Source organism: Gouania willdenowi, chromosome 4 (genome assembly GCF_900634775.1).
Source record: "Gouania willdenowi chromosome 4, fGouWil2.1, whole genome shotgun sequence".
NCBI lineage: Eukaryota > Metazoa > Chordata > Actinopteri > Blenniiformes > Gobiesocidae > Gouania > Gouania willdenowi.
Window position 1 is genome coordinate 9,404,235 of NC_041047.1, and position 17,414 is coordinate 9,421,648.

General features: G+C 32.1%; 1 protein-coding gene and 4 long non-coding RNA genes across 5 annotated transcripts in view; all 5 read right to left on the bottom strand.

Moving 5' to 3' along the window:
* Positions 1–4,289: 4,289 nt before the first annotated feature.
* Positions 4,290–4,841, bottom strand: LOC114462506 (uncharacterized). Its single transcript, XR_003673960.1, has 2 exons — positions 4,632–4,841; positions 4,290–4,442 (listed from the first exon to the last, which is right to left on the bottom strand). It is a non-coding gene; the product is annotated as an uncharacterized LOC114462506 (long non-coding RNA).
* Positions 4,842–6,248: 1,407 nt separating this feature from the next.
* LOC114462402 (uncharacterized) lies at positions 6,249–8,918 on the bottom strand. The gene is made up of 2 exons (XR_003673944.1): positions 8,851–8,918; positions 6,249–6,404 (listed from the first exon to the last, which is right to left on the bottom strand). It is a non-coding gene; the product is annotated as an uncharacterized LOC114462402 (long non-coding RNA).
* Positions 6,816–7,937, bottom strand: LOC114462401 (uncharacterized). The gene is made up of 2 exons (XR_003673943.1): positions 7,716–7,937; positions 6,816–6,977 (listed from the first exon to the last, which is right to left on the bottom strand). It is a non-coding gene; the product is annotated as an uncharacterized LOC114462401 (long non-coding RNA).
* On the bottom strand, positions 8,087–8,801 carry LOC114462403 (uncharacterized). Its single transcript, XR_003673945.1, has 2 exons — positions 8,684–8,801; positions 8,087–8,291 (listed from the first exon to the last, which is right to left on the bottom strand). It is a non-coding gene; the product is annotated as an uncharacterized LOC114462403 (long non-coding RNA).
* Positions 8,919–13,009: 4,091 nt separating the features above from the next.
* Positions 13,010–17,414, bottom strand: part of raver2 (ribonucleoprotein, PTB-binding 2) — an 80,486-nt gene continuing 76,081 nt past the window's right edge. Inside the window, exons 13-16 of the mRNA XM_028444547.1 lie at positions 16,199–16,309; positions 15,765–15,866; positions 14,571–14,789; positions 13,010–13,293 (exon numbers count right to left, since the gene is read on the bottom strand). Of these exons, the coding sequence (XP_028300348.1) occupies positions 13,153–13,293; positions 14,571–14,789; positions 15,765–15,866; positions 16,199–16,309 (573 nt within the window). The 3' untranslated portion in view covers positions 13,010–13,152. The remainder of the gene's footprint in view (positions 13,294–14,570; positions 14,790–15,764; positions 15,867–16,198; positions 16,310–17,414) is intronic.

A 17,414-nucleotide genomic window follows, 5' to 3' on the forward strand; every position in this document is an offset into this window, starting at 1 on the left:
TCTCATTTTTCACTCCTTACTGCATTTTCATCCAAGTTTAAGTGTGCGCATCATATTTTTACTAGTTTTTAGAATCTTGTGAAAGCCTTATCTCAGAAAAAAAAATCAAATTTTTTTCACCTTTTATGCCTTACTATAGCCTTACCTCTCAAGGTGGGTGTTTGTCATTTTTTTCCCACATTTTTTACTTTTTCTCGTTTTTTTACTCCTTACTGCATTTTCAACCCAGTTTAAGTGTGCACATCATATTTAGACTAGTTTTTAGGGTCTTGTGAAAACCTTATCTCAGAAAAAAAAAAAAAAAAAAATTCAACTTTTATGTCTTATTATAGCCTTACTTCTTATATGGGGTGTTTGTCATTTTTTTCCTCGTCTTTGATTTTTTTCTCATTTTTTACTTTTTATCGCTTCTTCATTTCAGTTTAAGTGTGCACAACATATTTAGACGAGTTTTTAGAATCTTGTGAAAGCCTTATCTCAGAAAAAAAAAAATCAAATTTTTTTCACCTTTTATGCCTTACTATAGCCTTACCTATAAATGTGGGTGTTTGTCTTTTTTTTCCCACATTTTTTACTTTTTCTCGTTTTTTACTCCTTACTGCATTTTCAACCCAGTTTAAGTGTGCACATCATATTTAGACTAGTTTTTAGGGTCTTGTGAAAGCCTTATCTCAGAAAAAAAAAAAAAAAAAAAAAAAAATTCAACTTTTATGCCTTACCATAGCCTTACCTCTTAATGTGGGTGTTTGTCTTTTTTTTTCCCACATTTTTTGACTTTTTCTCATTTTTCACTCCTCACTGCAGTTTCACACCAATTTAAGTATGCACATCATATTTTCACTAGTTTTTAGGGTCTCGTGAGCCTTTTCTCAGAAAAAAAAAAAAAAATGTTTTTTTTTTTTCCATTTTAACGCCTCAATATAACCTTATCTCAGAAAAACAAATTCCAAACTGTTAGTTTTGTTTTGTTGCCTTACTATAGTTTTATCTCAGAAAATTAAATTGAGATTATTTGTTTGCATTTTTAAGTCTCACTTTATGCTTCACTAAACATCTGCCTCCCCCACTGTGGAACCCTCAGTGGTCTCCCATCCAAGTATAAACCAGGCCCAGCCCTGCGTAGCTTCAGAAATTTCACATGATCAAGCAGTGACACACTGGAACAGACACTTCTGAGAGGTTGGTGTTTGTTACATTTTTCTCATTTTTATGCCTTACTGCATTTTAATCACAGTTTAAGTGTGCACATCATATTTACACTAGTTTTTCATCTTGTGATAGCCTTAGCTCAAAATCAAATTTTTTTTTTAAAAAAATTCAAAGTTTTTCAACTTTTATGCCTTAATGTAGCCTTACCTCTAAATGTGGGTGTTTGTCATTTTTTTTCCACATTTTTTACTTTTTACCGCATTTTCATCCCAGTTTAAGTGTGCACATCATATTTAGACTAGTTTTTAGGGTCTTGTGAAAGCCTTATCTCAAAAAAAAAAAAAAAAAATTCAACGTTTATGCCTTACTATACCCTTACCTCTTATTTGGGCTGTTTGTCATTTTTTTCCTCGTCTTCGATTTTTTTCTCATTTTCTACTTTTTACTGCTTTTTCATTTCAGTTTAAGTGTAAACATCATATTTTGACTAGTTTTTAGAAACTTGTGAACACCTTATCTCATAAAAAAAAATCGAATTTTTTTCACCTTTTATGCCTTACTATAGCCTTACCTCTAAATGTGGGTTCTTGTCATTTTTGTCCACATTTTTGACATTTTCTCATTTTTTACTCCTTACTGCATTTTAATCACAGTTTAAGTGTGCACATCATATTTACACTAGTTTTTCATCTTATGATAGCCTTAGCTCAAAATAAAAAATTTTTTTTAAAAAAAATTCAAAGTTTTTCAACTTTTATGCCTTACTGTCGCCTTACCTCTAAATGTGGGTGTTTGTCATTTTTTTCCACATTTTTGACATTTTCTCATTTTTTACTCCTTACTGCATTGCCATCCAAGTTTAAGTGTGCACATCATATTTAGACTAGTTTTTAGGGTCTTGTGAAAGCCTTATCTCAGAAAAAAAAAATCTAATTCTTTTTCACCTTTTATGCCTTACTATAGCCTTACCTCTAAATGTGGGTGTTTGTCATTTTTTTTCCACATTTTTTACTTTTTCACATTTTTTACTTTTTACCGCATTTTCATCCCAGTTTAAGTGTGCACATCATATTTAGACTAGTGTTTAGAATCTTGTGAAAGCCTTATCTCAGAAAAAAAAATAAAAAAATTCAACTTTTATGCCTTACTATAGCCTTACTTCTTATTTGGGGTGTTTGTCATTTTTTTTCCTCGTCTTCGATTTTTTTTTCTCATTTTTTACTTTTTACCGCATTTTCATCCCATTTTAAGTGTGCACATCATATTTAGACTAGTTTTTAGAATCTTGTGAAAGCCTTATCTCAGAAAAAAAAAATCAAATTTTTTTCACCTTTTATGCCTTACTATAGCCTTACCTCTAAATGTGGGTGTTTGTCATTTTTTTCCCACATTTTTTACTTTTTCTCGTTTTTTACTCCTTACTGTATTTTCAACCCAGTTTAAGTGTGCACATCATATTTAGACTAGTTTTTAGGGTCTTGTGAAAACCTTATCTCAGAAAAAAAAAAAAAAAAAATTCAACTTTTATGCCTTATTATAGCCTTACTTCTTATTTGGGGTGTTTGTCATTTTTTTCCTCGTCTTCGATTTTTTTCTCATTTTTTACTTTTTACCGCATTTTCATCCCAGTTTAAGTGTGCACATCATATTTAGACTAGTGTTTAGAATCTTGTGAAAGCCTTATCTCAGAAAAAAAAATAAAAAAATTCAACTTTTATGCCTTACTATAGCCTTACTTCTTATTTGGGGTGTTTGTCATTTTTTTTCCTCGTCTTCGATTTTTTTTCTCATTTTTTACTTTTTACCGCATTTTCATCCCATTTTAAGTGTGCACATCATATTTAGACTAGTTTTTAGAATCTTGTGAAAGCCTTATCTCAGAAAAAAAAAATCAAATTTTTTTCACCTTTTATGCCTTACTATAGCCTTACCTCTAAATGTGGGTGTTTGTCATTTTTTTCCCACATTTTTTACTTTTTCTCGTTTTTTACTCCTTACTGTATTTTCAACCCAGTTTAAGTGTGCACATCATATTTAGACTAGTTTTTAGGGTCTTGTGAAAACCTTATCTCAAAAAAAAAAAAAAAAAAAAATTCAACTTTTATGCCTTATTATAGCCTTACTTCTTATTTGGGGTGTTTGTCATTTTTTTCCTCGTCTTCGATTTTTTTCTCATTTTTTACTTTTTACCGCATTTTCATCCCATTTTAAGTGTGCACATCATATTTAGACTAGTTTTTAGAATCTTGTGAAAGCCTTATCTCAGAAAAAAAAAATCAAATTTTTTTCACCTTTTATGCCTTACTATAGCCTTACTTCTTATTTGGGGTGTTTGTCATTTTTTTCCTCGTCTTCGATTTTTTTCTCATTTTTTACTTTTTACCGCATTTTCATCCCAGTTTAAGTGTGCACATCATATTTAGACTAGTTTTTAGGGTCTTGTGAAAGCCTTATCTCAGAAAAAATAAAAATAAAAAATTCAACTTTTATGCCTTACTATAGCCTTACTTCTTATTTGGGGTGTTTGTCATTTTTTTCCTCGTCTTCGATTTTTTTCTCATTTTTTACTTTTTTACCGCATTTTCATCCCATTTTAAGTGTGCACATCATATTTAGACTAGTTTTTAGAATCTTGTGAAAGCCTTATCTCAGAAAAAAAAAATCAAATTTTTTTTCACCTTTTATGCCTTACTATAGCCTTACCTCTAAATGTGGGTGTTTGTCATTTTTTTCCCACATTTTTTACTTTTTCTCGTTTTTTACTCCTTACTGCATTTTCATCCCAGTTTAAGTGTGCACATCATATTTAGACTAGTTTTTAGGGTCTTGTGAAGACCTTATCTCAGAAAAAAAAAAAAAAAAAAAAATTCAACTTTTATGCCTTATTATAGCCTTACTTCTTATTTGGGGTGTTTGTCATTTTTTTCCTCGTCTTCGATTTTTTTCTCATTTTTTACTTTTTACCGCATTTTCATCCCATTTTAAGTGTGCACATCATATTTAGACTAGTTTTTAGAATCTTGTGAAAGCCTTATCTCAGAAAAAAAAAAAAAAAAAAAAAAAAAAAAATTCAACTTTTATGCCTTACCATAGCCTTACCTCTTATTTGGGCTGTTTGTCATTTTTTTCCCCGTCTTCGATTTTTTTTCTCATTTTTTACTTTTTACCGCTTTTTCATTTCAGTTTAAGTGTGCACAACATATTTAGACGAGTTTTTAGAATCTTGTGAAAGCCTTATCTCAGAAAAAAAAAATCTAATTTTTTTCACCTTTTATGCCTTACTATAGCCTTACCTCTAAATGTGGGTGTTTGTCATTTTTTTTCCACATTTTTTACTTTTTCTCGTTTTTTACTCCTTACTGCATTTTCAACCCAGTTTAAGTGTGCACATCATATTTAGACTAGTTTTAGGGTCTTGTGAAAGCCTTATCTCAGAAAAAAAAAAAAAAAAATTCAACTTTTATGCCTCACTATAACCTTACCTCTTATTTGGGGTGTTTGTCATTTTTTTCCTCGTCTTCGATTTTTTTCTCATTTTTTACTTTTTACCGCTTTTTCATTTCAGTTTAAGTGTGCACAACATATTTAGACGAGTTTTTAGAATCTTGTGAAAGCCTTATCTCAGAAAAAAAAAATCTAATTTTTTTCACCTTTATGCCTTACTATAGCCTTACCTCTAAATGTGGGAGTTTGTCATTTTTTTCCCACATTTTTTACTTTTTCTCGTTTTTTACTCCTTACTGCATTTTCAACCCAGTTTAAGTGTGCACATCATATTTAGACTAGTTTTTAGGGTCTTGTAAAAGCCTTATCTCAGAAAAAAAAAAAAAAAAAATTCAACTTTTATGCCTCACTATAACCATACCTCTTATTTGGGGTGTTTGTCATTTTTTTCCTCGTCTTCGATTTTTTTCTCATTTTTTACTTTTTACCGCTTTTTCATTTCAGTTTAAGTGTGCACAACATATTTAGACTAGTTTTTAGGGTCTTGTGAAAGCCTTATCTCAGAAAAAAAAAAAAAAAAAAAAAAAAAAATTCAACTTTTATGCCTTACCATAGCCTTACCTCTTAATGTGGGTGTTTGTCTTTTTTTTTTTCCACATTTTTGACTTTTTCTCATTTTTCACTCCTTACTGCAGTTTCACACCAATTTAAGTATGCACATCATATTTTCACTAGTTTTTAGGGTCTTGTGAGCCTTTTCTCAGAAAAAAAAAAAAAAAAAACGTTTTTTTTTTTTCCATTTTAACACCTCAATATAACCTTATCTCAGAAAAACAAATTCCAAACTGTTAGTTTTGTTTTGTTGCCTTACTATAGTTTTATCTCAGAAAATTAAATTGAGATTATTTGTTTGCATTTTTAAGTCTCACTTTATGCTTCACTAAAAATCTGCCTCCCCCACTGTGGAACCCTCAGTGGTCTCCCATCCAAGTATAAACCAGGCCCAGCCCTGCTTAGCTTCAGAAATTTCACATGATCAAGCAGTGACACACTGGAACAGACACTTCTGAGAGGTTGGTGTTTGTTACATTTTTCTCATTTTTATGCCTTACTGCATTTTAATCACAGTTTAAGCGTGCACATCATATTTACACTAGTTTTTCATCTTGTGATAGCCTTAGCTCAAAATCAAATTTTTTTTTTAAAAAAATTCAAAGTTTTTCAACTTTTATGCCGTAATGTAGCCTTACCTCTAAATGTGGGTGTTTGTCATTTTTTTTCCACATTTTTTACTTTTTCTCATTTTTTACTTTTTACCGCATTTTCATCCCAGTTTAAGTGTGCACATCATATTTAAACTAGTTTTTAGGGTCTTGTGAAAGCCTTATCTCAGAAAAAAAAAAAAAAAAAAAAAAAAAAAAATTCAACGTTTATGCCTTACTATACCCTTACCTCTTATTTGGGCTGTTTGTCATTTTTTTCCACATTTTTTACTTTTTTCATTTTTTACTCCTTACTGCATTGCCATCCAAGTTTAAGTGTGCACATCATATTTAGACTAGTTTTTATGGTCTTGTGAAAGCCTTATCTCAGAAAAAAAAAAAAAAAAAAATTCAACTTTTATGCCTTACTATAGCCTTACCTCTTATTTGGGATGTTTGTCATTTTTTTTCCTCATCTTCAATTTTTTTCTCATTTTTAACTTTTTACCGCTTTTTCATTTCAGTTTAAGTGTGCACATCATATTTAGACGAGTTTTTAGAATCTTGTGAAAGCCTTATCTCAGAAAAAAAAGATCAAATTTTTTTCACCTTTTATGCCTTATGTTTGTAATTTTTTTCCCACATTTTTTACTTTTTACCGCATTTTCATCCCAGTTTAAGTGTGCACATCATATTTAGACTAGTGTTTAGAATCTTGTGAAAGCCTTATCTCAGAAAAAAAAAAATCTAATTTTTTTCACCTTCTATGCCTTACTATAGCCTTACCTCTAAATGTGGGAGTTTGTCATTTTTTTCCCACATTTTTTACTTTTTCTCGTTTTTTACTCCTTACTGCATTTTCAACCCAGTTTAAGTGTGCACATCATATTTAGACTAGTGTTTAGAATCTTGTGAAAGCCTTATCTCAGAAAAAAAAAAAAAAAAAAAAAAAAAAAAAATTCAACTTTTATGCCTTACCATAGCCTTACCTCTTATTTGGGCTGTTTGTCATTTTTTTCCCCGTCTTCGATTTTTTTCTCATTTTTTACTTTTTACCGCTTTTTCATTTCAGTTTAAGTGTGCACAACATATTTAGACGAGTTTTTAGAATCTTGTGAAAGCCTTATCTCAGAAAAAAAAAATCTAATTTTTTTCACCTTTTTTGCCTTACTATAGCCTTACCTCTAAATGTGGGTGTTTGTCATTTTTTTTCCACATTTTTTACTTTTTCTCGTTTTTTACTCCTTACTGCATTTTCAACCCAGTTTAAGTGTGCACATCATATTTAGACTAGTTTTAGGGTCTTGTGAAAGCCTTATCTCAGAAAAAAAAAAAAAAAAAAATTCAACTTTTATGCCTTACTATAGCCTTACCTCTTATTTGGGATGTTTGTCATTTTTTTTCCTCATCTTCAATTTTTTTCTCATTTTTAACTTTTTACCGCTTTTTCATTTCAGTTTAAGTGTGCACATCATATTTAGACGAGTTTTAGAATCTTGTGAAAGCCTTATCTCAGAAAAAAAAGATCAAATTTTTTTCACCTTTTATGCCTTATGTTTGTAATTTTTTTCCCACATTTTTTACTTTTTACCGCATTTTCATCCCAGTTTAAGTGTGCACATCATATTTAGACTAGTGTTTAGAATCTTGTGAAAGCCTTATCTCAGAAAAAAAAAAATCTAATTTTTTTCACCTTCTATGCCTTACTATAGCCTTACCTCTAAATGTGGGAGTTTGTCATTTTTTTCCCACATTTTTTACTTTTTCTCGTTTTTTACTCCTTACTGCATTTTCAACCCAGTTTAAGTGTGCACATCATATTTAGACTAGTGTTTAGAATCTTGTGAAAGCCTTATCTCAGAAAAAAAAAAAAAAAAAAAAAAAAAAAAATTCAACTTTTATGCCTTACCATAGCCTTACCTCTTATTTGGGCTGTTTGTCATTTTTTTCCCCGTCTTCGATTTTTTTCTCATTTTTTACTTTTTACCGCTTTTTCATTTCAGTTTAAGTGTGCACAACATATTTAGACGAGTTTTTAGAATCTTGTGAAAGCCTTATCTCAGAAAAAAAAAATCTAATTTTTTTCACCTTTTTTGCCTTACTATAGCCTTACCTCTAAATGTGGGTGTTTGTCATTTTTTTTCCACATTTTTTACTTTTTCTCGTTTTTTACTCCTTACTGCATTTTCAACCCAGTTTAAGTGTGCACATCATATTTAGACTAGTTTTAGGGTCTTGTGAAAGCCTTATCTCAGAAAAAAAAAAATAAAAAATTCAACTTTTATGCCTCACTATAACCTTACCTCTTATTTGGGGTGTTTGTCATTTTTTTCCTCGTCTTCGATTTTTTTCTCATTTTTTACTTTTTACCGCTTTTTCATTTCAGTTTAAGTGTGCACAACATATTTAGACGAGTTTTTAGAATCTTGTGAAAGCCTTATCTCAGAAAAAAAAAATCTAATTTTTTTCACCTTTTATGCCTTACTATAGCCTTACCTCTAAATGTGGGAGTTTGTCATTTTTTTCCCACATTTTTTACTTTTTCTCGTTTTTTACTCCTTACTGCATTTTCAACCCAGTTTAAGTGTGCACATCATATTTAGACTAGTTTTTAGGGTCTTGTAAAAGCCTTATCTCAGAAAAAAAAAAAAAAAATTCAACTTTTATGCCTCACTATAACCTTACCTCTTATTTGGGGTGTTTGTCATTTTTTTCCTCGTCTTCGATTTTTTTCTCATTTTTTACTTTTTACCGCTTTTTCATTTCAGTTTAAGTGTGCACAACATATTTAGACTAGTTTTTAGGGTCTTGTGAAAGCCTTATCTCAGAAAAAAATAAATAAATAAATAAATAAAAAATTCAACGTTTATGCCTTACTGTAGCCTTACCTCTAAATATGGGCGTTTGTCATTTTTTTCCACATTTTTGACATTTTCTCATTTTTTACTCCTTACTGCATTGCCATCCAAGTTTAAGTGTGCACATCATATTTAGACTAGTTTTTAGGGTCTTGTGAAAGCCTTATCTCAGAAAAAAAAAATCTAATTTTTTTCACCTTTTATGCCTTACTATAGCCTTACCTCTAAATGTGGGTGTTTGTCATTTTTTTTCCACATTTTTTACTTTTTCAAATTTTTTACTCCTTACTGCACTATCATCCCAGTTTAAGTGTGCACATCCTAAAAAGTAGGGTATTGTGAAAGCCTTATCTCAGAAAAAAAATATCAAATTTTTTTTCAACTTTTATGCCGTAAGTGGGTGTTTGTCATTTTTTGCCTTGTCTTGAATTTTTTTCTCATTTTTTACTTTTTATCACAATTTCATCCCAGTTTAAGTGTGCAAGTCATATTTTGACTATTTCTTAAGGTCTTGTGAAAGTCTTATCTCAGGAAAAAAAAATTAAAATGTTTAAATGTTCATGTTTTACTGCATTTTCATCCCAGTTTAATTTTGTAAATCATATTTGCACTAGTTTTTAGGGTTTTGTGTTACCCTGTTTTTTTTTTTGATTTTTTTCCCCCATTTTTTATATTAATTTCGTGCATCATCTTAGCCTTATTTCTGGAAAAAAATTCCCAAATCTTTTTTTTTTTTTTTTAATGCCTTGGCACCTGACAGTTTTTATACAATTTCACTAATAATTAAACTTACAAAATCAATTATGATTACAACTGCAACAGATGTTTTGAATAAAATTACAATTATAATAACATCATAATTATCAATTACGCAATTACAATTATAAGTGACCCCAACCCCGGTGTTTGCTTTCAAAGTACGAGCAAGGATGGAAAATCCAATGACCAAAACATACACTACTAACATTTAAGATGATGCAGCTCTGTGGGTTTCTATGTCAACCGAACAATATAAATGTACTGTTAAGGAAGCAAAAACACAGACAAACTACAGATGAAACATTGTGCTAACGTTCAGGGTTAATCAAGAAAATGTTTTCAGTGATGCATCACAATTCAGCCAATATTAAATTTACAACACACTAAGGCAGTGGTTCCCAACCTTTTTTTGAGTCGTGACCCCATTTTGATATCATAAATGTCCTTTTATGCTTTTTATCATGTTTATTAAAGTGTTTCAGCCAGGATTAGTGCACAAAGTGACAAGTGTGCCACCTCAGATATCTTTATACTGCATTTTATTTGAACTAGATTAATGTTTAAGAGAGTTTAAATATAGGATATTGTTATTTGATATTCATTGTGTGTGATGTGTGTTCGAAAATTATTAATAGTTATCAGTGTTTTTATTTAATTTTTCATTTTTTTCCAAAAAATTAAATAAATAGATTTTAGGGGACATAATAAAAAAAAAAGCTTCTGTTACTCGATTTTAACTAACTTTACTGTGATGTTTAAAAAAACATTTAAAGACCAAAGACTTGATCTGGCCACACTCAAATAAATAATAATATTTGACACTCACTGTCATTGTCATAAAAAAGGCCCTAAATGTGTTCCAGTATAGAGTTCTATTTCCATTATAGTGATGAACAAAATAACACATCAGCGAATATGAAAAAAAGGTGAATGGGATGGATCTTAACTGCTCTGTTGTTTCACTCTGTGTGTGTGCGTGCGTGCGTGCGTGCATCACTGCACTATTAGTGTGTGTTTTTGTGTGCGTTTATTGGAGCTGACCTGCAGTTCGCTTTCACAGTGTGTACGAGCGAGGTTACCATGGCAACGGGAGTACATTTCTGCTCATAGGTTTTGCATTATACGGTGATAATAAGCGGCACAAAGTAAGAGATGGCCTTCACTGGGTGAAGTGTGGAACATTGTAACAGCTATGCAAACATCTATGGCTCCCATGCAGTGTGAGCCACAGAACTACAAATGCAATAGGTTCAATAAATAAATAGAACAAATACGCCGTTACTTTGAAGATGAAATAAGAAAAAAATCTAGCGTGAATCATTGAGATGCAAGAGATTTCTTTGTGCAAGAAAAAAAAAAAAAAACAGCACTTTACTGTTTTTTAACCATAAAAACTGGGAAAATCTGTTCATGTTTTCATTATTTTTATTTCCATGCTATGCATCAAAAAGTGGCATGAAGTTAATGTAGACACAATGTAAAACAGATATGGGCAAATGACAGCCTGGGGGCCAAATGTGGCAAGTGCACAACATGAAAAGCAAAACAAAAAAACGCAAAATGACAGAATAAACAAAATGTAAAAAATTACATAAAATAACTCAAGATATTGACAAAACTGCAAGAAAAATGCACAAATCAGTAACAAAAACCCACAAAATGACTAAAGGCACACAAACAGCGACAAAAACTCACAAAACAACACTAAAAACACATAAAATGACTCGAAACACAAAAAGACAGCAAAAACACACAAAACTACAAAAAAAATCCACAAATCAGTAAAATAAAATCACTCAAAAAACACAAAAAGGGCAACAAAAACACACAAAATAACTGAAAAACTAACAAAAAAAACATTAAATGACTCAAAACACAAAAAAGGCAGCAAAAACACACAAATTTATTCTAAAAACACACAAAACTAGAATAAAAATCAACAAATCAGTAACAAAAACCACTCCAAATGACTCAAAAGACAAAAAAGACAAAACGGCAACAAAATTACACAAAACGTCTCCAAAAACACACAAAACAACAACCAAAACACACAAAATGACTAAATTGAAACATACAAAACTAAACAAAATACACCAAATGACTCCACAAATGCACAAAACTGCAACAAAAAAGACAAAATTACTCCAAAACCACACAAAATATGGCTCTAAAACCACACAAAACTGAAAAAGAATCACACGAAACAACAATGAAGTCAAACAAAAATACACAAAACAAGAACAAAAACGCACAAAATGATTCTAAATCAGCACAAAACTGAACAAAAACACAAATCTGCGTGTGCAGATATCACTGTGTTAATATCAGACAAGATTAGATTGCCAGCATGGAAATGAACATTGTTGCAATGGAAAAAAGCAAAGAAACACTTTAAAAAAAAAAAAAAACCAAATACAATAAAACAATAAAAACCTGAACCTCACAGCTGTGTCATATTTTCAAATGTCTCTCCCAATTACCTGTAACCACTGTGTAATCTGTGGGTGTTTTAGTGACAATGGAGGTAAATTTGCTTTTTATGGGACTTTTAAAAGCGGTTTCTAGGAGCAACGAAAATTGTTCATAAGAAGGAAAAAATTGAATATATTTTACACATTTATGTGTATCAGGTATCAAACGTGATAACATTTTGTTTATTATTTATATTATTTCCAGGCGACCTCACATGGGGTCACGACCCCAAGGTTGAAAAACCCTGCTTTAACTAGTAACTTAGTAGTAGTGAGTGATTAAAACACAGAAAACACAAGCAGACCAAAGTAGATAGAAAAGGAGAATTGTGTTTCAATCAGAAATGCAAACAAAAACCTAAACAAAGTCCAAAAATCTCAACTTTCAATGACCGATATTTCCTTGGAATAAGAATATATTACATGTTTATATATTATATTATATATTGACGTAAGAACTCAACAAATCTATCTCATTACATCTTCATTCATGTTATTAAGTGAACCCACAAATAGCCATGTGCACACACACTGTATATATAGTGTTGTCAGCTATGCATGGCTTTAAGTACTCAGATTACTCTGCAGTATTTACACCTTCTACTTTCACTTTCAGTCTTTATGTTATAAGAAAGGTCCACTTGTGGAGGGAAGCTTTAGAAAAGCTCCCGTGAATACGAGCTTTGATTTTTCCTGATGTTCTCCCAAACACATTGGGATTGAAATGGCTGACACTTCCTGAAGATACAGCACAGCATCTCTCTCACACACACACACACACGCACGCACACACGCCTGCACACACACACGTGTTTACTCCAAATGTGAGCAGATGGATTTAAATGCTGAACGTGGGTGGTTAAAATAAAGAGAAGAAAGCAGCAAAAAACAGTTTCTGCTGAGCGCTAAATGTCTAGCTCCGAAATACAAAATAGCAGGTTGATCATAAAGATATTATTCTTTAGTTTACATTGGACAAAAAAAAAAACATACAGTAGTATTAGAATCACAGCAAACACACTGACAACAGTTAAGGAAGTTAAGGCTTTAACAGGACAAAAGCAACACTGTATGTTTGTGTGTGTAAATGTGTAGAAGTGCCACGTTTAAGGAGCACTATGGCTTGATTTCATTCATTTGAGCCGTTTGCATCCCACACATCAAACCAAAGTCAGTACCTACGGGTCAAAGGTGATAATGGGGAAGCCACTAGAGGGCGCTGTTCCCTGTTCGGTCACACCTTCCTCTCTAAACTTCACGTGTCTCGCACTAGAGCCTCTTCCTCTTGAAGTAGTCGGCGTACTGGCCTCCCAGGCCTTGAGAGTGCTGTCCTATGTAGGCGCCGTCAGAGGACGCCACGTCTGGGACGGCCAACTGGGGGTACTCCCTCTTATGGCCCCTGGACTGGTTCTTAGAAACACATAGAAACAAAAGAAGAAAAAAAAGATTGGTGTTGATTTATAGAAAAAAAGAAGAAAAAGAGAGACTTCAGCTAGGGCAGGGGTCTGCAACCTGCGGCTCTGGAGCCTCATGTGGCTCTTTGACTCTTATGCAATGGCCCTCTATAGCTTTAAAAAAAAAAAACTTTATTTAGTTATTTTTTACAGAGGCTATTAATGATTAATGACAAATAAAATCAAGATACAACAATTTGTTAACCTAAAATAAATCACATTGTGCAATGACTCAGCACCTTCCTACTTCACCTCCTGCAACATCTACAGACCATCAACTTTCCTGCACCTGTGGCTAACCTTCAGTTTTAAATCCCTGGTAAAATAACTAAACCAACAAAAACACTATTCTTGTGTGTGAACAGCTTCATTTAACCACCAATGTGCTGGTTAAATATACCTGCTTTATGCATGGCAAGAAATTAGCAATTAGCATGTGTTGATCACATGATCACGAGCCTTTCAAATACATTAACTAAAAAAAATCTTCTTTATATAACATTGTGTTCATGTAAACTGAGATACGTAAAAATTTGAAGATGCGAGACACTGATGTGAATTTATTTTATTTTATTTTAAAATGTTTTTAAGTTTCCATTTACATGATCAATATAAATCAAATTAAATCAAACATTATTCTATTTAATTTTGACTGTAAAGAATTGAATTCACTGTATTGTCTTCATTGACAAGGTTCTTTTTTTGGCTCCTGGAGGATTTTAATCCAGGTAAGATGAGGTTAAATGGTTCCTTTGAGAGTAAAGGTTGCAGACCCCTGAGCTAGGGTGACCATATTTGTACTTTAATAAAAAAGAGGACATGGGCCGACCTCTTCATACTCAAAGCATGCCTGTCAAGTTTTGAATTTAAAAATAAGGGACATTTTCTGGTGCCCTCTACTAGATACTGTATATATGCAATATATGCGATATTGTAGTTTTCTATATCGCCAAAATACATCTTGCAATGAATCTCGATATATTGCCCAGCTCTAATTCCTAAATCATAAAACAGCCTAAATTCAAACATAAATGTGTATATGAAGCACATGTGTTTATTGATATACTTACAGTTCATATACAAGTCAACACGTTGCATAAAGTTAGACATTGACATTTTTATCTTATTTCATGTTTTTGTTATGTAATGAAAAACGAATGAACGAATGTTACACGGCTTTAGGTAGCTAGCATAGCACAGATCACCTTGCTATGAGTTCACTAGCTAACTTACATAGTAGTAGCTGTTCCAGTCGGCGGCTGCAGGGTGTGCGTGTGTGACAGGGTTTGGTGTTGCTGCTGCTGGGTGGGGGGCTCCCAGGAATCCAGGCATTAAAGGCAGGGCGCTGTAGGCTGGGAGCACAGCAGCAGCAGGAAGCACGGCCGCAGGAGGGACCGCACCGTTACCAACGGTGTGCAGAGACACGCTGAGAGGCTTACACACATCCACCTCCTGTAAGAGAGCCAAGCCAATCCAGAGGAAAAGAAACATTATTAGTGATGATACCGCCAGAGTTCTGGCTCAGTCTTTCTTTTTTTTCCCCAAAAAAATACTTGGCACTCAATTGACGAAGATTTCCACATTTAGTACAGTAATTACGTGCATTGAACAAAACAAAACAAAAAACAATAGGACCAAGAAGTCAGTAATAACAGTAGCAATGATAGTAAAAATAGTGGAAATAATAGCAACAATAGTGTTAAAGAAATAGTCAAGCAGAGCAATAGATATTAGATACCCCTGAAATTAAAAAGAAGGGGGAAAAAGCGGCACCAGGTTGTGGAACAGTTTGTGTGTTGAAATAAAAAAATGTCTGAATTTAAAGCAATTTAAACATAAATACATAAAGTTTATCTTCTTGAAGCACAAGTGTTAAAGGGATAAAAGTATATACTTGTCTATGTGTGGACAGATGAATTGTATAATTATATCGATATATATCAATGAATTATGTGTGTATATGTATATGTGTGTGTATATATTTATATCATAAATAAGTGTATATTATTGTATGTATAGTACTAGATATTACAAGGGGTAGGGTCATAAGTATATACTTCCTCCTACTCCTTTTCAAACATGTAAAGGCTTGAGCAGGATTTCTGTAATATTTGTTCTCTCTTTGCCTTGTTTGATACATTTTCATTTTTTTTTCTCCATTACTATTATTCATTGTGAGATACACTGCTATTGTGTTCATGTTCGAATTAAAATTAAATCAAATAAAAAAAAAAGGGTCACAGAAAATTAGAATGTACGCATATATACAGTATGTACTGTATGTAGTCACCCACATACCCATAGATATATGTTTGTATACACATATTAATAAAAAAAAAAAAAAATGTAAACAAAAGAAACACAACAAATAATGGAAGTAATTTTGGTAAAGACAAGGGGTAATGATGTGCACTGCGTAGTGCGTACCTTAGTGGCGTAGGTCTGGTTGGCTGTTGCTGGTTGGGAGTAATACTGTGTGACCGCCTGCATGTAGGAGCTGTAATCACTGTACGAGGAAACTGGTGGAGCCTGGAACACAGATTGGAAAAATAATAATGCACTGCATCGTTGGAACTGTTGCCTCTCAGCATCGAGCAGTGACCAAAAAACAACACAAATCAAACCTTAACAACAGTATTTTTTTAGACCTGCAGAAAGGAACGTTTGATTATTTCATAAAAGCTTTTGCTTTGTTTTGTTTTTATTTGTAATGTTTTGACCTGTTTGATGCTTTGTTATGCAACTACCTATAAACAGAAACACTCTTTAGGCAAGAAAATCCAAATTTTGGATTTGGATCATTTTACTAACAGATTTAAATTCCTCTTTGGGGGAAAAAAAAAATTGATTTTGTGAATTACCTGTGCATGTTCTTTATTGTAATCTGCTGCTGTGGCATCTTGTGGAGCAGCAGTGCTGTAGGTGTGCGCTTGTGCTGCTTGGTATTGCTGGTACCATTGTTGCAAGGCTTCCTGTAACACACACACACACACACACACACACACACACACACACACACACACACACACACACACACACACGCACACACAGCTTCAGTATCACAAGTGCAAACTACAAAGCTGTTTGTTTGCACTTGTATTGCTTTGCACACCATCAACAAGTAAATTACATATAGTTTTGAATCAAAAGCATTAACATCCAGGAACACTTTATATTTCATCTGTGAAGCTGTGAAAATAAAGTTTTTGTCATTCTTTTATACTGAATAGTCTGGTTTATGTCTGGTTTTACTGGATGCTTCTTACTAATAAATGCCTTCATCTTTCCAGACTTCTTGTATAATGCCTTATGAGGTATTGTTGATTTGACCATGTTTTTATCCAGTTTTAATTTTAACAACTCAAGATACTTTTTAAAATAGTATTTTTTATTGGGTTTCCATGATGGCATATATTCTTCTCAAGGTACATGCAACAACCCACACAAAAACATCACATACTATATACCCCCCTAACATACATATATATATATATATATATATATATATATATATATATATATATATATGTATATATATATATATATATATATATATATATATATATATATATATATATATATATATGTATATATATATATATATATATATACTGTATATACACACAAATAAAAATAAATAAAGCAATAGTGATCAAATTAACTGTATACAGACATATAAACACATATATATACACAAAAATAAATAAAATAATAGCAAAACAACTAAATTATATCAGAAAAACAGGTAAACAAAGGTAAAGTAAAACCAGTGGAAATACACATACATACATATGATGTAAATTTAGGTATACAAAGGAATTACAGTGTGTTTGAGATACTTTTAATGCATGATCCTCATATGATGTAGGCATATATGTCCTCATAATGTTATGTTTACTCTCTCTTTCACACACACGCACGCGTGCACGTAAGACGTGGTGTTAACGCAGTAATTTTCTTGTCTTAGCAGATTTTTTTAGCGCCTTCTTTGTCTGATTTCTTTTCTCTTCTTATTCATTAACTGCGGTGCCTGCCACTGTGTCTTATTGTCTGTGTAGACAAATTAAGCTGACAGTT